General features: G+C 43.2%; 1 protein-coding gene across 4 annotated transcripts in view; it reads left to right on the plus strand.

Annotated features, from left to right (window-relative positions):
• Positions 1–19,633, plus strand: part of NRK (Nik related kinase) — a 93,490-nt gene that overhangs the window by 44,839 nt on the left and 29,018 nt on the right. For all 4 annotated transcript variants that reach the window (XM_035541225.1, XM_035541227.2, XM_035541226.2 and 1 more), the window contains 10 exons: positions 1,619–1,691; positions 2,108–2,303; positions 3,170–3,337; positions 4,108–4,272; positions 7,664–7,816; positions 13,215–13,346; positions 14,187–14,254; positions 15,909–16,021; positions 18,132–18,229; positions 18,539–18,657. In XM_035541225.1, coding sequence (XP_035397118.1) covers positions 1,619–1,691; positions 2,108–2,303; positions 3,170–3,337; positions 4,108–4,272; positions 7,664–7,816; positions 13,215–13,346; positions 14,187–14,254; positions 15,909–16,021; positions 18,132–18,229; positions 18,539–18,657 — 1,285 coding nt within the window. The remainder of the gene's footprint in view (positions 1–1,618; positions 1,692–2,107; positions 2,304–3,169; positions 3,338–4,107; positions 4,273–7,663; positions 7,817–13,214; positions 13,347–14,186; positions 14,255–15,908; positions 16,022–18,131; positions 18,230–18,538; positions 18,658–19,633) is intronic.

The raw sequence follows: 19,633 nt of genomic DNA on the forward strand, positions 1-19,633 counted from the left end.
GTGGGGCCATTTGGAAAATCTCTTTGCCAAAGCCCAGATCCTTAATGGTGTTTAAGTGCTGAGGTCTTTGGGTTCTGACTGACACTGATTCACGGCACGCAACCCAAATGCTGCTGTGACCAAGGAGTCCAAGTAACGTCTAGGCCTCTGCTTTCTAGAGTATCTAATCTGTACTCTGCGAGCCTTCCCTAGTTTCTCAGTTCATCCGTTGGTTCCCGATCCTTTTAATTTACTGTTTGCATCTCATTATAATTATAGTTTCTGACTTCTTTGGGGTCAGTAGTGCTCTCTAAAGAGCATTTTGCACTGGAGTGCACAAGAGTCCTTGAGAAGGCCTCTGAGATCCAGTCACACACACAGGTATAATCATCTACTGCACAGGATACATGAAGGAGAAAGAGAGCTGAGGTGGTTCCAAGTGTTATTCAGAGCAAAACCTGGAAGAAGCAGTGTCGAAGTGGCATGTTGACATGCCATGTAGCCTGCCAGCCGTAGCCTGCCACCCCATGATTTTCCCTGCCCTCTCTCCCCTCCTTCTCTTGTATATTTTATAATGGTAGGGGTACTGTGAAGATCACTGGCTATGAGGGCAAACTCAGAAAGCTCTGTTAAGTTGGAAAATGACTTACAAACTCTAAGTATCGATTTGACAAGAATATTTGTGCCTGAAATGGAATTGCTGTTGCAGTGTAAATTTACTGACTCCAATAGTCGACATAAATTCTACCACCTCTTTCAGCTGCGGATCTCAAAGCACAGGTGAATGGAAAGACAGACAGTTAAAGGTTTTCACAAAAAATGCACTTGAGGGGGTAAAGTTGTGGTGATAACAATCACATGTTGACAGATAGTTTTATTTAGACCTGGAAGGTGCTATTTTTTTATCAAAGCTCCCCTAAAAGGGAGAACAGTGTGAAACTGCCAGACTATACACTTCAAATTAGTGATGTCAAAAAAAGTTAGGTCCTACTTTGGTCCTACTCTGTATTCTTGGCTGTATGGCGTGCTAATTTGAAACCCTCCCTTAAAAGCTGCCTCCATGATATTCTTGAAGAGAACTTAACAATGTGGGTCACCTTCTCCTGAATGGCTGTGTTAAAACCAGCATTGCGTGATTATCCCTGGTTCTTTTATTTTAATTATTAATTTTAGTACAAAAGGAAACACATTTACTGAAGGCCTCAATTTAGCCTTGCAGAAGGCATACAATAGCAGAGAAGGGCAGTATAAGTCTTTTATGCCCTGTCTAGATTTATTTCTGAAATAACCCCACTGCTAATGTTGTTGTGGGGTTGGATATCTCTGTGGGATTAGCGTAGCATATTGCAGATTGTGGAAACAGGTTAGTTTTGCAAAACCAGCGTAGCCCGTCAAGGGAAAAAGTAGAAACGTGTAAAGGGGCTGCCCACTGACCTGTGGTCTGAGCTAGGTTTTGAGTTACACACCTGGATTTCTTCTGCTGCGTCCCCTCAGCCTCCTAGTGCAACCTGAGGCTTTTAAATTCCTGGTGAGCTGCATGTAGTTCAGATTGAGCACTCAGAAGGCGGGTTTGAGATAACATCTTAAATAACGTCATCCTCCACTGGCATTTATTGTTCTCTCTTTTTTTTTTTAATAGAAGAAACAGACTATGATTACAGTGGAAGTGAGGAGGAAGATGATGAGCTGAATGAAGATGAAGGAGAACCAAGGTTAATTTTATGACATGAATATAAAATTTGATTGGCCAAGCTGTTCTCATTGAAGACAGCTCTCCTCAGACAGATTGAGTTTCTTAACTTCCTCTAAATCCCTTATCTCCTGTATCCCCTCTGGTAGCTTTAACTGTTTTCTAGCTAGTGAATACAAATTCTGAGTGTAAGGTGTCTGTAATAAGCTGCTGCTTTGTTCCCCAGCAATAGGGAGGAAAATCTCAAATGAAGAAGCCAATAATCAGCTTCAGGCTGCCTTGTAGCACAGTAAATGCAGATGCGTAGCCAACATGGCAGAGATTTATTGAAACATTTTCATTTGCTACCACAGGACAACGAGCAATTCCCAATGCACCTTGTATTCTCTCCGCTTTAATGTTATGTTTAGTCATAGAGCAACTTGCCTTTTGTTTCAGCTCCATAGTTAATCTCCCAGGGGAGTCAACTCTCCGTCGTGAGTTTCTGAGGCTGCAACAGGAAAACAAAAACCGTTCTGACCCTCATCGCCAGCAGCAGCAGCTGAAGGACCAGGAGAAATACAAGAAGCAGCTGCTGACAGAGCGGCAGAAGCGCATTGAGCAGCAGAAGGAGCAGAGGAGGAGGCTGGAGGATGTAAGGACTGGCTTGTATTGTTGTTCCACATCCCATCACAAATAAAAAACGTGCCTGTGGACAAAAGTCTTTGAAAGGCAAGAAGGCTGTGTTAAATTGTCAGCACAACCTGTCTTGTTGTCTTTAACCTTGGGAGAACTGTCACTTCTGAACACAATGATATTAAATGATTTTAAAAGGGCTCTGTCCTTTTCCTGCTGACAACCTGCCCTGAGCTTTGGGAGCAGCAGGCGCAGGGCATTTGCTTGAGTTTGTTTGGTGGTGGAAGCCTAGGCAGAAGGGCTGAGAGGTCCTGGTTTCTTTCTCACATGCATTGCCCAGTTCTGAGTCTGTCTTCCTGATCCGGGGTACTGGCCCTGCTTCTTTGTAAGATGTTACAAGATAGCTGCCTTTTCAGCTGTCTGACGCACTGTGATGTTGCAGGATTGCTAAATCACCAACATGTCTCTTCTCAGGAGCATCTGATAAAATTCAAGCATTGTGCAAACACTCCCAAACTGGCAAAGCATAGTGCTGTTCCAGCAAAACTGGGGGACTCTGGAAAAAACCTTTGCTTCTCAAAATGACAGGAAGACATTTGTCATTAGATTAGCTGCCAGCCACCACAGAGAGCTCACATGCCTGCTTTAAATGAGTGGCAGATCTGCCCTTGGCTGCCAAAAGGGCAAAGGTTTCACTTCAAGTTTGATAGTCGTTGCAGTGGCAATTTGTGGCTGTCTACTGCTGCTGGGCTGTGTATCAGGTATCCCCTATTACTGACTGCACATCAGGAAATAGGCCTTGTGATTAATGAATACTGGCATAAATAATTGGCAGGTACAAAAAGAAAACAAAATAACCAGTGTTATTCCCTGGCTCTCTTCCAGCATCAGAGGCGAGAGCAAGAGCTCCGAAGGCAGCAGGAGTGTGAGCAGAGGTGGCCAGAGGCTAAGGATATTCAGAGGAAAGAGGAGAGATGTAAGGAAGACAAAAGAGCTGTGGAAGATGATGAACGGTTCATAGGAGATGGGCAGAGGAAATCAGAAAAGAAGCAGGTATGAAAGGGGGGTTTAGCAATTCACAGCTCCCTGTTTCTGTAGCTGGTGTCTCTCTCAGTTCCCTTGAGGGTGTTGCCATCCTCTGAGTCACAGACCGGAGAGGGACTTTCTAAATGTATTTACTGCCCCTTGGTCTCACATGTAACTTTCTTTGGAGTTAACTGGCATGTTACTGAGTCACCATCCTTATCTACAGCAATGACACTTCCTCTCCCTTGAGCATGGCACTTCTGTCCCTGCTGCTTCTCCTCGCTGAAGTTGTCTTCAGTCACTTTAATCTGATTTAAGATATCTTTACCCTGAAAGCTTCCAGCATGAGCTCAACTTAAGCTTAAATCTCTGGAGTCTCCAGTCTCTCTTCAGACTGTGCAAAGGACAATCTCTTTTTCACAAATAAAAATGAAGTGGAGGTTATTTTTAATGCTGAAGTCACATTGTCAAGTCTGGCGCCTTGGCCACAATGTTTTCCTAATATTGCAGCTAGTGACCTGATTCATAATCAAGCATGGAGTGTTTGATCAAAGGCCTCTGTTTTTGGAAAAGTAAAAGGAAAAAAAGCGTGATTTTCTGTTGTGTTCTTCCAAAAGCCAAACATAGAGTGTTTGGGATCATTTTATGCTTTCTGTTCCTCAGGTTTGTGTCTCTTCTGTCAGCCCTGCAACAATTGTGCTCACTTGGTTCTTTTGAAAAGCCAGTATTTCCAGCAGTCAACTCGATTGTCCTCTAAGGCATTGTTCTCTCTGAGGTTCACCACCCTTTGCTTTCAGAAAAAAGTGGAAGACGTGCAGCACAACAAGAGGGTGCATCGAACCCTGCCCAAAGATCAGACGCAGCTGCTGTCTCTCCAGCATGACCACAAGCAGAAGAAGAAGGAGCCTTCCAAGAGTTCAAATTCAGCAGCACATTCTCCACCAAGCAACACAGGCAAAGAGGTACCAACTCAGCCAATGTAGCATTTTGGTGCAGTTGAAGTTTATGACGCTGTGGTGATCCTGAAGTAGAGAATGGGATGATCTTTCAACCTAAATCTGCAGCTTGACCTGTGTCTTTCTACACACTTTGCTGCAGAAAAGCCTTTGATCTCCGTTAATGTAGAGGATAAGGAAAAGGAGGGGTTAGTCTCTGTCACTTCCAGTCAAGTTCAAAGAAAGGTGTGACTGTGGTGAACTGAGAATCATAATCCCTCTGGTCGACTAGCTGTCATTCCCTTGTCTCCCAAAGAGGAATGAATTAAGGTAGCATCGTCTGAGGTTTTAACAGATGCCTTCGCCTGATGTTAGGGTTCACAGAATTGACTCAGACACAGAACACTGTCATGCATTTCAAGCGTGGGTCTCTGTGCCCCGATGTCAGGTAGTGATGCCTTTTCTTGTTCTTTGTCTCCTGGGATTTCAGGTTATTGGATTTGATGGATAAGGGGTAGCCGTGTAAAGTCCCTGATTAAAAGTTCTTGTCCATTTCACTCTTTTGTTAACTCTGAAATTCTTTCTGCCATCCAACTCTTTCTGCTTACTAGTATTGTAAGGGTAAAAGCTACAAGTCCGTTTTACCTATGTTATCTCACTATTCCTAGCATGCTCATTTTTCTTTTTGATATACCCCCAGTGCGTGAGCCCAGTTCTACAGCTGGTGCGATTGTCACATTATTTGGCTGGGTCAGTGTCAGAAATCTCAGCAGCTTGCAGTCCCCTCCTCCGGGGCAGCTGTGTGCAAGTAGAATATTAGGTGTGGTAGTCTGTGTATTCCTGACAAGGCATCTTCCCTAAATACCCAAACAAAGCACGAGGAGAGCTTGTGCATACGTGTGTAGGAGGAATGCAGAGCACTGCTTAGTTACATCTTGCTGCAATCTTTAAGCGAGTTCCCACTCTGATGTGTGGGCACACACATCACCTCTGTGTGTGTGCATGTGCTGCAGCTGGCTCCCTTAAGTGAAATTTTCTATATTGATAAGCAGTTAAACAAAACTCTTCTGCTAGGATTGTTGAAGTGGTGAATATCAATAACTGGATAGAGTCTGCAAACAGCTAAGCAGCAACATGAAATCAAGAAAACAACAGATACTAGGGCCCTTGTTAGAGCAGCAGTTTGTGAAAACAAGAGAATGCCTGATTCTGTTTGAAGTAAAACTTAACTGTCAAAAAACACCCTCGATCCAAAGGCTTTATTGCATTGACTGGTTAAACAAAACATTACTGAAATTTGAATGAGCTCTTTTGGAAATCAGCATTTAGTTGGTGGTAGAGGGCTGGGTCCTATTCTGGCTGGGGAGTAAGTTGGGTGTGGACAGAGAAGTAAGCTGCTTTTGCTAAATACACGTCACCAAAGACATAGAAATGCTTTGCCTTTGCTAGGCTTTGGGTGGGTGGAGAGAATATGCAACTCTGTTTTATTTCATTTAACTTTCTTTTCTACTTCACTGTAGCTAGAAGTGAAAAAAACTGCAAAATGTCAGCTCAAATACTCTTTAGTTTTGGCATGCATTTTGTAAATGAACCCTTCGTAGCAGAATGAAAAGTATTATGAAGTTCAGTGTAGGCAGTCACCGCTAACTTTTAATTTAGTCGTGAAATAAAATGCTACTAGTTGCAGGTTAGTTAGGCACATACAGAAGCAAACAGTGTGCAAAAAGGGAAATCATATCCACAGATTTGCCTGCCTTTTGGATTCACAGCATGATGCTGTTGTTTGTCATCATGGCTGCTATAATAGAGTCTGGTTTTGAGGGCAAATTCTTTTACAATATTACTTACTTAATCACAAACTTCTTGGAAGACACTTTCCACTAAAATCCTAATTAGTGCAACAGGATTTCATTTTTTTGGTTGGAATTTGAGACTTTATAATTATGTTAGCACTCATAACGGTTTGTGACAATTCAAAAATGCTTTAAAGTTTTGACTATTTTTAACAGTAATAATTCAATGAATTCCTTCTTGCTAATACTGATCTTTCCCAGTTCATTAGCTGAAAAGATGCCAGTTTCTACACTGGGAGAGATCTGCACAGGGATAGATATAGCCTACTCTAGAGTAAGTTCTTTTTTCCATAATTTGTAGGGTTCAGTGGCATTTGAAGGGCCAGTTATTGATATAAGAAATTTCTCTGGAATTATTGTTGAGACATTAAAAACAATAAAAGTAATTAAAAAAAATACCCTATAGCCCTCCAACACCTCAAGTTTAATGTTTGGCACCACAAAGCCCTTTTTGGGTAATTCGTCCTCTTTGTCTTTGAGCTCTTCCTATGGCAGGCAGGTCAGAGCAGGTTTTCCCCAATGTGTGCAGATGTGAGCTCACTCCTGTGCTGTGTCTGATCCCAGCAGCTGATGAGCTGCGAAGAAAGGACTCTGAGCTCGGGCTTGGTGCTGCACCAGTTCAGTGCCTGCGCTAGGGCTGGAGTCAGTTGTGGGAACCCAAAGCGTTGGCTGCTTAAGTTTGCATCTGGGTTGCAATATATTGCATGCAAATGCTGTTAGAGAGCAAAGGTGGTAGCTAAATGATCATTTCTAGCTTAGTTAAAACACTCTATTTTCACTTTTTCTTTCTTGCTCATGGTAAAATTTGCCTTTCATTCTTAGCAGTTGCAAATAATGAAAATCTGGCCTCAAGAGCAGTGTAACAGTGAAGTTTTCTGGGGCGAGAATTTCTTGGCATTGACTGTAGTTGCTTGTTTTAATACCTTTTTTGCTGGCTTCCCCCCACCTCCCATCAAGATCTTTGAGAATCATTTTCCGTCTCCTCAGCAGGTTCCTAGGCTGTGTTCAGAGTACACTTAGCATCCTGACGTAGGCACAAACATCCAGATAGAGTGAGACCATTAGGAATTCCACCCAGACAGAGACAGCTGGGTGTGAGATGGCATTATTCTTGCTGGTGGTGTAGAACTGTTCCTAGTCTGCTGAATCAGAGGATACGAAAAAGATTTATACTACAGAATGGAAATCAGTCACGTTGAATAAAACTGCAAAGAGCCATGGGGTCAAAACCATAGGACGGAGATTTTATAATGAGCAGTGCCCTCAGGAAATAGAAGGACCTTTGTTCCTCCTAGGTTGTGTTCCGCAGTCTTTTCCATAGGGCAGTTAAAATACCAAACAATAGAGCATTAAAAGTGTTTTAACAAAGCCACTTGCAGGAATGTCAACGTTGTGAAAGGGGATAATAAATGCACAACAAAACAGGTTTCATGCTGTCAAAGGTAAGTAAATACAGAGAGATGATTCCTCCCCAGCTAAAATCCTAGCCTGTAGCAAACGGAATGGCCTAGAATGAAGCCGTCTGCAGCTCTGGCACATCATGCCTTTTCTCTTCTCCTTTGCAGGCTGAGGACCAAAGAAAGAGAAGTGACAGCACCCAGCCTTCCCTCCAGTGGCCTGCGGTGCTGGGGCATGACGTCACGCCGCAGGCAAGGGTGGGCTCCGGCAGCAGCTCCAGCCCCTGCACACCTGCCCTGCAGAGAGCTGTCTTAGTGCAGGTATGGCATTGCTGCCTGGATAGGGACGAGAAAGCACTGGTTGTGCCTAAGCAGAATAGCACATCGGAGACATGTTTCCCTTTGCTCCTGGCAAAAATGACTGAAGCCTGCAGCAATCTGCCTCAGATTTTTAGTGCCACTGTGTGCTGCTAAGTTACAAGTGGAATTAGACTTGGGCAATGCAGCTCAGGTTTAGATAACAGTTATTTTTATACACTTGATGTCTGACTCTGCTGATTCTATGATATTACTGTTAGATGTTTCACAAAAAGCCTGAAAGGCTGTTCTGTTACAGTCCCTGGATGATGTATTATTTATATGGCGCCATAAATATATGTGGCACTTCACAAAACAAGTCTGAAGCCAAGATCTTTATCCCTGAAGACCATCTACACAAGCAAGATTGTTAGTGATCTTATGAAATAATCTAAACTTATATAGAGATGGAATGAGGACTAGTTGCCAATGCAGAGTCAGGTTTTGCCTGCGGATAGAGCCCGGAAGGTTTGTGAAGTCCCATTTCTAGTCTTCAGGTGCTGCATCAGCACTTCACCCTCTTACTGAAGAAACCGTTGGTTTCAACTACAGATGTAAGATCCGTGAATCTTAGGCCGTATACCAAAGTATATACAAAATTCAGTGTTAGAGGTTAGAAGTTGTACCTAAACAGGTCACTCTGTGTATAGAGTGAGAACACTCTGATAAAGTTCTGCATCAGAATCCTTTTCACACTGTTTTAACTCCTGCTATTTCTACCAGCTCTGGGAGAGCAGATTTAGGGTTCTCACTGCTGCATATGGCATCTGGTGGCCTCACTTTCTGGCCCGTTGGATCCTGGAGCCAAAGCAGGGAGATGAGACTGAGGAGAGGTGCCTGGGTTATTTTTTTCAACTCAGCTGCTTTGGGAGCATCTCATGCTGCCTTGCTGCTGAGCCCTAACAGCAGGGTGGGCCCTCTGACTTCTTTGAGGCTACTTGCAATTGCAAGTCATTACTATGAGGTGCTATCCCAAGCTTTTATGCTCATTGCTAGCCACTGAAATCTTGCTTGTCACGAGCTTCTTGTGAATTTACGTCCTGCATGAAAGATACGGATGTGCCCGAAAAGTCATGCCCTTGTTAGCATCTCTGCATACTGATCGTGTTGAGCTCAGCGTGTCCCAACTCAGCCCTTCTTGCAGCACCACTGATGTTTTGCCTTCTCACACTGTATTTCTTGAAGTGTGAGAAAAAACTCTCATCCCTCCTCCTTTCCCCAGAGCCTGGGTGCTCATAGGGCAGGCTGCATGGCCCAGTGCTCCCCTATCCTGCTTCCATATATGCCTGAGAGTGAGTCTGTGTGAGGCAGGTAATAGCTGGCCACTTTAAGTCCAAGTCTGCTGTGCTTTTCTTGTTCAGGTTGCTGCTGTCTGGTGGTGATGGAAAAATCAACACAGACATCTGCTGGGAAAAGAAGGGCCCCGATAGCTTTTCCCTGGGAAAATATTGGTGTATCTTCTCACATCCTTTTTTTCCACAGCCCATTTGTCATTTTAAGTCATGAGTTTTGCGACTGGGCTAAATTGATGGCTCAGCTCGTAGCATTGACTCACTGGAGAGCTGGTGCGAGGTCTGCAAGAAGGATGTTTGTATCTTAGCCTTTGGCAGAGACTGGCAGCTTCCTTGAGCTGAATATTTTGGCCCTGTAGTAGGAGTGGGAAGGCCTGTAGCGTATTGCAAGGCATCTGGGATTCTGCAGGAGCGCAGTGGGTTTACAGACGAGAGTCCTGCCCTGTAAAAGTGCTGCTCCATGGATGAAAGGAGCTACATCCTTGCCTGGCTGTGACCCAGACCTAGGACAAGTCACTTCATCCCTTTGCACCTCGTTGGTGCTTCTCTATTTGGTAGTGCCTCTCCCAGCTGCTTTGGGGAGTGGTGAGGAATAAAGCAGTATTATCACCCACCCTCTTTCACATTCCTTCCTAGAAACTACACTATAAAATTTTGATGCTATGTAAAGCAATGGTGTTACTTAAGGCTAACAGCAGCACACGATATATAGTGGTTAGTGTGATTTCACTCCCTGCTGGCAGCTGCCCTGTTACCCGTGCACAAGTCAGTGCTCTGGCAGGTGGAGACCATGTGGACAGGGAGAAGCTGATCCATGGTCTCACCTGCTGTGTTAGCATGGAAACCCAATGAACTTCAAGGGGAAATTTATAAATCTTCTTAAGGGTTGTGTTTCCTTCTGCTCGTTGGCAGCAGCTGTTGATGCTAATAGCTGAGTGTTTGGCAATGTTGCATATATTAACTTTATAAAGTGATAAGGCAAAATGAGCGATGGGCCAGTTAGTCACCTGGAGACTAAAAGACTCACAGCAATGTACTCAGAGAGTTCAGTATGTTGGTGCCTTGTTGATTTAAAATAAAAGTGAACAGTGGAGTTAAAATGCAAGGTGAATCCATCACAGATGTCTGTGCTGAAGAACTTGCAGACAGCTTTGTCAGAGAGGGATCATCTGTCATCACTGCTCTGCTCAGACTAAAAAGACTTCTTATTTTAAACGATCCTATTCTGTGAGATTGTGTGGCACCTCTTTATTGCCCAACTCTCTGTCAAAACGATTTCCCTGGGAATCTTAATGCAGCTCCCGAGGAGCAGGGAGCAGGATTTCTCAGTGTCTTGTACCCTGTCTGTCTGGTGAGGGAAATGTGAGATATTCCCATATCAGAGCGTATCATTTCCACCTGCTTTGTACCTGCTTTGCCTTTGGTGAGCTGCAGCACAGCAGCAGATCAGGCTCTCTGGCTGCAGTGTTGTGGGGTGGGCAGTACTGGGCTACCTGCAGGATTTCACAGAGACTTGTAAACAAAGTCACTGGGTCTGCCTCTCTGCCCAGTGTCTCCCAGGGTCTGAGTAGAGGAGGGATTTAGCCCACATCTGAAATGAACTCCTTTTTGTTTAATTGATTCTGTGGTTCTCCTTTAGGATTTGCTATCTAGATCTGCTCTTCTGTCTGGAGTAATGTGGCCAAATGCTATGATTTGGGGGTTATCTGAAACATTCTTGGCTTGCTGTAGAATCGCAAGGTTTTGTAGGTCCTACAGAAATCATCCCAGAAACAGGCATCACTTCCTGGCTTTACATGAAACCGGAGTACTGGTCTGTCCCTGCCCAAAGAATGGAAGTGGGTACCATCTGCAGAGGGTGTGTGTGGAGTTGAGAGTTTCTCAGTCACTTACATCATGATTCAGCAAAGCTCACCCCTGCTTTTAAGCATGAGTAGTTTTCTGGTACTCTGCAGGACTCAAAAGCTGAAATTTAGGAAGAAAGTTAAGTATCTTGTTGAAAAACTGGCAAGGACGAAAATCTTGCTATATTCTGATAATAATACACTTGCTGTAAAGCCTATTCCTATCCCCAAGATGAGTCACTTCAGGGGAACACTTTGCTGTTAAAATAATTCTGGTTAACTGAAAACTATTATTAGTGACAATCATGTTGGACAAAAAAAGTCATTTTGACAAAATGAAAGGACACGGATTATGAGATGTTCTAACTGCTGAAAAAGCTATTTTCTTTACAGAGAGCAAACAGAACATGTTCTCCCCAAAAGGCAGAAAAAGCACCTGAATATTTAACCAGGTGAACTCGTCAGGACTGGTTTTCTGCAGTTGGCTTCCCCTTGCTGGACTTGGAGGTGGTGGTGGGACAATTGAATGGGTGTTTGACATCTTTAGATAGTTTTAGAATTACTGCTTAGAGATATTTAAATGATCTTTAGAGCTACAGGAGGTTCATACTTGTATTATGTTATTGAAAACCTGTGTGCAGTTCTCAGTTACTGTGTGTTAATTTTTAATATAGGTTACTTCACTTAAAAATGAATTACATATTAGGTAAATAATACTCCTGTGCATTCATAATGTCTCTCGCTCGAGGGAACTAGTGAAAATTTTAATACGCTTAGCTGATAAATCAATAAAATATTTGTCTGAGTCATTCTTTGGGGAAACTGAACTGCAGCTGCCTCTGAGCTGAGCTGTAGTAATTTGATCGGGACACAAACATTAAAACTTTGAGTCAGACAAAAATTACCAGCCTTTTTCTTAGTACTGGAAGTGGTCAGGGTGCTGTTTTGCAGTCCGCTTGAGATAAGAGGTGCTTCCCACTGGTAATGTACAGAAGCTCAATCCAGACTGGGGAACGACAGCAGCTGGCAGGCATCTCGTAGTGTTCCTGCTGGCTGTGGGTGTCCCCAGGGAGCCCTGGTCTTGCTTTGCACGAGAAGAGAAAGCCCAAAGTGGTATAGCTTCAGGCACTTCTCTACTATTTTTCTATTTCTGTAACATTAAATTGGTTCTGGCATAGGAATCCCTCAAGATGGGCCCAGCTCACACAGCATTTCCATGTATTCTGTCTCAATCTCGTGTCCAAGAGGATTTCTCATTTCAGGGAGGATCAGTACATTCGGTTGACATTTTTAGCTCTGTTCCTTTCTTCCCCTTTGGAAGACTTGAGTGTGATAGATTATTAAAGCACAGAATTTAAAGGACCTTTCCTTTTTATTTTTTATTTTTTAATACAGAGAGAATTAGAGGAACAAATTTTGAGTATTTTAGATTGAGTTGTACACTGCTAACATGTTATTCCATTGGAATGAACGCCGTATTCCCCCTCTCCTCTCACCCCAGTTAGGGCATTTGCTGTCCTAATGTCCCAACATGATACCCTCAATGATAGCTGATAGCTTTTAAACACAGGTGATCTCAATGGGAGCACCTGGACGTGACTGTGCATGAGGTGTAGTGTGGGCATAGTTTCTAATTGCTTACAGCAGGCTCAAATTTTATTTTTTTTTAAAGCACCTGTAAATCTCTGTTACAGAGGAGGGCCAGGGCACTCTGTTGGAGAGTTAGAAGCACTTCCAGGTGGCGGGTTGCTTGCAGTGGCTGTAGGTTGATGGTGGGCTTGCAAAGACTAGCTTGGAAGGGAACATCTCAGGTAGGGGAAGGGATTCACCCAATTATTGTACTGTCTTGGTTCTGAAACGAGTCATTGGTCAGGTTTGTATGAAATATACTTAGCAGTAATTTTTGTCACTCAATTCAGCAGTTCTCTGTGCGTTGCCAGTGACCTTTCAGCTTCTCCACAGACATAAAGATGGGAGTTGTGCATATAGCATATATGTTTTTACTATTTCTTTATATTGTGCCCTTCACCCTGAAATATTTGTGCTTAAGATGCTGGAAATCAATAATTTTACAGTGAGCAAGTTAAGTCTGTGTTGAAACACAATACTCATTACACATTTACTAAAAATTTGATCTCTCAGACAGAACTGTTGGTATCTGTTGGCACTGGGACACGTTGTAGAGGCAGAGAAGTACAATTCAGTCTGTATTTCATTTGTTTCAAGTGTGACAATTTCCGGGCAAGTAAAGATGCATACCACAGCAGCTCGCTGTCAGATATGGTAACAATACCAGTCAGCCCTGGACAAGATGATGTGTTCTGGAGTGAGATTCAAAACGAAGAACAACCCCCGAAGGTATGTGAAATGCTGGGTGTTTGGCACTGTCTGTGCCCAGTTCCTCTGCTCTGTGTAGTATCTACCCACTTTGGCTTTATGAAGCTGAGTGAAAATCCCATCACTTACGCGCTTACTGGGTCTCACTAAGATACGATTCTGTACTGATTAAGCAGGTAAATGCTCTCAGTGTATATGTATAGTATCTGTGGGATCAGTGAATGCAGATACCTATGTTTTGTTAGACCAAATATTTGTAGCTTCCCTTTCTGTGCACGATCTGGTTTGTTGCAGAAAAGCTCATTAGTTTGTATAATTCAGGCGATGGTGTACTTATTTTTTTAACAGAACCCCTAAGAAAAAGGGCAGAACTCCTGTGTGGGGATGTGTGTATGTATGGGCACGCATGTGCATGAATTCGTATTATTACTTTGCAGATGGGATGTGTGCGTCTGTCCTTTTTTTGTTCTCCCCACCTTCCTCCCCTCCCCTTGAATATGCACACTTTGATAGCAAAGTAAGGCAATCCACCACCTAGGTAAAGCTGCGTTACTGACTGCAGATGTGTTTCTCTGTCTGCTTTAAATATTGACCAAGAATAATGCTGACTCTAGGGAAAGGTGCAAACCTCTCACAGACTGCACCCTGATAGATTGCAGAGGCTCAAAGCGAAATGGAAGTACCTGCTGCTGACTCGCAGCATCCAGTGCCAATATCATGAACGACAGCTCCACAGGTCCCACTGAAGTATTGTTCTTTTATGTTGGTTAGTCTCCTTTTTGTATTGATACAGGGTAAGTGTTAGGTTTATTAACTGAGTCTACCAGTAGCAAATCAAAAATATTTGATTAAATCCTTAAGGTTCCAGAAAGGACAACCTCTAAATTTCACAGCAGGGATCAACCTGGCCATCAGAGATGCCATTCAAGGTAAGCTCCTAAATGTTTTATGCTTATACTAATGCTGATTTATTGCCAATGGGAAAACTGAATCCAGTTTATTTAAAAACAAAGCCATAACCTCAGTAACGCTAAAACTGAGTAACACTAAAACTGTTTTAGTAACGCTAAAAACTGTTCATACCTCGTTTAATGGCAGTTACACTTATTTTGTGTCAGCTCATCCAATAAATAACAAACCAAATCTCTTGATCTTAAACCTGAAGGAAGCATCTAAGCTAGCTTCCTTTTAATGACTAATGTACATGATTTAAATACAAACAAACCTATTGTAGATTGCCTCCTTTTAATGCAAGGTAGTTCTGTATTCTAATGGAAAGCAATATTTTTAATATATAAAGGCTGTTCCACCTGTAATAATTCCTGCAAAGAGTTGTTTCATTTGTTTCAGTCTGCTTGGCTTGCCTGAGCGGTTTCCATGCAAGTTCTTCATTGGTTTCCCAATTATGCAGTGCAGTAATTTAACAGCTGCTTGTGATTTAGTACTGCTTTACTGTCCCTTCAGGTCAGAGCAAGTGGCTGCTGAAGGTGCAGGTTACTGGAGACCCCAGCCTGTTGACACCTGAAGATAGCAGGGACAGGTGGTGCTAGTGGCTTGGTCAGGGTACTCATGGAGATGCTTTGTTGTGGCACTTTAGGGCCTACATCATTGTTTCAAAGAGGAATTCTTTGTCTGGATACTTCAGTGACTGGGGCCCTGGCCTCAACTCCCTGTCTAGGCACTTTAATTATAGTTTGTGAAGCTTGTGGCTGCAACTTTGTTCTGCCTGATAGTAGCTTGAACAGACAAATATGCTGTATTTGGCAGTATTCCGGCAGTCTGCCCTTAAGGCGAGTGTACTTGGCATCCCAGAAGAAAAGACCAAGGATGCAGAGAGCTCAGTGGTGAAGGGTAGCCCCCACAGGCTGTCTAATCAGGGAACATAATGCAGTGAGGAACTAGGGTTGGAGAGATTTAAAAGGGAAGTAGTTTTAGCTGACCTAACAGAATGATGTACAGCATTTTGGAACGGTTACTTCTGTTGAACCAAAGTCAGAAACATCATCTGAAACAACTTTCAGGTGAAGTCAAACCCTAAATGCTCTCTACATAAGAATTAAAGGAGGCAAAGCAGAAAAGAAGCATGAAGGCAAACCACAGTGTTAAAAGTGAGGGGCTGCTTAGCCTGGGATTACTGAGTGAGATTCAGTTTTGCTTTGCAAGCTTGGCAGCTTGTTTTACTGTCTTGTGTGTTCTTTTCTCCATTTATAAGTGGGTGATGATGTATCTTGTAGGAGGGTAGGAGAGCAGGTTTCATTATTTGTAAAAGCCGTGAGATTTTGGAACCAGGAGTGGGACTGGTCTGAAGAGGCCAAGGGATAATTACAAGGAGTTGGGTATTTTGTGGTGACCTGGGACTCTGCATTCTCCTGGAATGAATTCCCAGAGGAAACTGTCCCCTCTGTCTTCTCTTGCTATTGAGTGGCCCTGCCTGGAGCACCAAGGAATGCCAAATTTTTGTTTATTAAGAGTATTATATCATACACTGACAGCAGGGAGCTTGGTTCAGTGGTCTAGGAGGTGCATTCTAGTCTGCGTTCCTGGACGCAAATCACCTAATGTGCTTTTTGTCTTTCTGTTCAGTAACAGTCATCAGCTGTCCCCTGGGGGACATGCTCTGAAGCTAAACAGCAGCAGCACTCCTGGCAGCAAGCAATGGGAGATGGGATCTCATCAGAGCAGCCGACCAACCTCAGGTGATTCCCAAGTCAATGATTCATCAGTCACAATGTCCAGAGTTCCTAGCACAAGAAATGGACTTCTGTAGGGTGTCAAGTGTTCTATTGTAAATGTTTTTGTTTCTTTTAAATGATGTCTTCTGGTGATAGGCTTTTGATAGCCCTCTTGGTTTTAGGGTTCCATGTTCCTAAAATATAAATACTTCCCTTTTTGAGTAAAAAAAAAAATGACTGTGAATGTACTTCCACACAGAATTTTAATTACGTCAATTAAGAAGTGAAAAAATCAGTTCTGTTGCACTTAGTGACACCACTGAAACTCAGCGGAGCCAACATTACATACACAGATCTAATTCAATGCTAATGTTCACCCATTGGCATTTTCTGCATAACCATATGCTGCTTTTTTGCATTGTCCACTGATAAGATGATACAGATGAGCAGTCGCTGTACACTGATATTTCTGCACTCTAATACTGTGCTGGCTGATAGAAGCATAAAGAAACATAAGACTCTCCATGTAGCAGCTTGTGAAACATTCTTCCTCTACTCCTACTTGCAGAAAGATAGTGAAACTGAGAAAAAGGGAAAGGAAGTTAAACGTGGAGATAGCCTCATCCAGTGAAAGCAGCACAGTGCAAGTTTTAAGGGATCTTGATGTCTCTGGTAGCGATGGAAGAATGCAGTGGGCTTGCTCATGGTTGTGCAGACTTCTTTGCAATACAGGCTCTGGTTCCTGAGACATGAACTGAGACTCAAGCAGAAGAGAACACGGAGCAGAAGAGGAGGGGTTTGTTCCTGTATTTGCTGTTCCTTAGTGCCTTTCCTGTGGGAGAACTCTAGGGCAGTTTCTTGTGTAGCTCTTTGCAAAGCACTGGTGTTTTACAGTGCTTTACATCCAGGTTGATGCAGATGGGTGACATGGAGAATCACGCCCAAGTCAAGGCAGGGTGGATGCTAAAAATGTTTGGAAACCGCAGCAGCGAGCTGCTGAGGTCATTTATTTTTAAACTGAGGCTCGCATTGTTAATTTGAAAACCCTTGATAAATGAAGAACAAATTGCTTATTTATTACATTTACGCAACTAAGCCAATTTTGCTTTCACTAACCATACGGAGTAGGAAGCTTTGCTTCAAGAGAAAACCAGAGCACAGTTTAAACTGCTTGGGGTTTGTTTCATTTTTCTCTTATGTCATTTTATGTTTGAATAATAGCATAATGATGAGCAGCATACAACAGCCCAGTTCAACATTGCAATGTCTGCATGATGTGTAACTCCTGTGCTATTTTGGCATGGGGAAATGAAAACCTCACCAGCCATGGAAAGAATAGAAAACCTCCCTTGTGGTTTAAACTGTCTCCTTGCGTTCTTAAGTGTCATTAAATTACAGCTAGTTCTGGCATATGGTGTTCCAGAGTTTGTTGCTTTCCCAGACCCACAGGGATAGTGAATTGGGCAGGAAAGGGCTATAAATACTTTAATACTGCTGCTGAGTTGCTTAGGTACTCATTGACCAATAAGGAATTTTGAATTTTAAAAGCTTTGCAAAATGCATGAGTACCTGAAGCCATTGTGATAAAACTAGCTAAATTACCAAATACAAATCTTAATTTGCGTGAGCTTGAATTCTCCCCCCTGTTATCTTACAAGCAGTCCTGTTGGTAGCAGTGGGACAGTCATGAAATAAACTGCTGAATGAGGTAGCTGTGTGCCCTGCTGGCAGGGTGGGGGCACATCTGCCTTCCCTCCCTTCACTCGTATCAAGAGTTGTGTGCAGAAGACAGCATCTCTCCAGGGCTGCTTTGGCTCTTCCCAGGTAGCTTTATGAAGGTTAATGAAAAGGAAAATTCACTTGATCTCTTGGCGGCATCCCTCCTAAGATGGCATCGTCATGTCCAGGTGGCCTCAGCTCCTCTGGTCTTGATTGCTTGGGTGTTCAGTAGCCGTGCGGGTCCCCAGCCCTGCACCTGGGAGGGAAGTGCGGGGCCACAGCTTCACTGTCACCAGTGCCTGACCTGGGGCAGAACCTTGAGGAGCCCTGTGGGTGCTGGCCCTTGCTACCCACTTCCCTCCAGGGCAGAGTGGAAGTGGGAGCTGAGAAGTGGCTCAAAGGAAATTTTTTACAGGGAACCCAGGAGCAGCCAAGGGAGAGACCGCTTTGGCCCAGAACCACCTGCACCTGCACAAGAAGCCTGAAAAAGTTTCTCATCCAGGCCAGATTGAGGTAGGCTCTTCTATATCCACTGCTATTTTGGATTTATTCATGGTTTTCATTGAGGGCACATCTGTTCAGACATCTCCTCTGTTGGTGCTTGAGATAGCTAGCTAGGTAGTAAGTCCATCTGAAAGGCTGGGCTGGAGGTTTGAAGACAAGTCATGTGCAGGCCACTGCTAGTAACATGGGAGCACGTCCCTGAGCTCCTGTAGGACTGGGGTGTCTGAAGGCCCTTTGCTGAGACAGTAAAATCCTGCCCGTGATATTTAGCAATGGGTTCTTCCTTGAGGAGAAACTGAGTTTTTTTTTTCTATTCAGAGCCCAGGCTCCTTTGCCAAGGGGAAGGACAGCACCAGTTCGTTCTGGAAAGCAGCAGACTACTCCTCATCAAGCGACGAAGTCGGCAGCAGTGATGAAGATGACATGAACCACATGAGGTTGGCTTGATTTATTTTCTCTTTTTATTACATGCTTATAAATATCTGGAAAAAATTGGCATACATAAATGCCTCCCGTCTGAAGTTGCTATCAGTCATTTATGTCAGCTGTAATTAAGCAGTTTAATCTCACTATAATGAACTCCTGGGGGTAAATGTTTGCTCCATCAGATGTGTGCAACGTAACAAGCTTTGATGACCTGCTGCCTTGGGACAATGAGGAAATGTCTCGTTTTAACTGAACATCAATAGGTAGTGCTTCTTCAGAGATTACTTCACATTGATCTACGTTGAAATGGAATTTTTAAAAGAAAAAAGGAGAACTGTATATCTTCATGTTAAATGCAGATTGCGGTGCAAAAAGCAAGGCAGACGTAACACTTGTGTTCAGATGGTCTGTTCACTCAAGTGGAAATAATTACCACTGAAAAGCTGATTATTTCACCTGGGTTGTTTATAAAGGGGGGAGGTGTAAGCAGGATTTGATTTTGTAGAATTTGCTGTATTTTTAGTATTATTTTATACAATTGCTGCAGTTATAAGCTTGTACATTGTAGCTTCTACCAAGCTGATTTCACATGAGCTGTTTCTCTTTAGCTTTCCAGTTTCTCTTGGTGATTTTGTGACTGACATCTTGTGGTGTTTTACCTGTCATGCAGAATGTGTATTTGGCTGTGAAATAACGGAGCATGAATCTCTTTCTTGTCCAAGTGAAAGAGGGGATCAGTCAGTCAGCCCTGCTGCTTGGAACAAGAAACAAAATGGGTTTTCAGTACTGATGAACAAAACTTCTAATTTTCTTGCAAAGAGAACTTCAGTTTATTTCAGTTCCAGTATTTACTTCGAAGTGCATCTCAGCAATACAGAGCTGTCTAGGATGGGGCTTTTGCTCTTCTGACATAATTGCACATGCGGTTTTGTCAGTCCTCAGACAGAGATGCACAGATTTGTAACGCTGTTGGCAAGCTCTAGCATT

The sequence above is a fragment of the Cygnus atratus genome, chromosome 13 (assembly GCF_013377495.2).
Source record: "Cygnus atratus isolate AKBS03 ecotype Queensland, Australia chromosome 13, CAtr_DNAZoo_HiC_assembly, whole genome shotgun sequence".
In the NCBI taxonomy this organism is placed as follows: domain Eukaryota; kingdom Metazoa; phylum Chordata; class Aves; order Anseriformes; family Anatidae; genus Cygnus; species Cygnus atratus.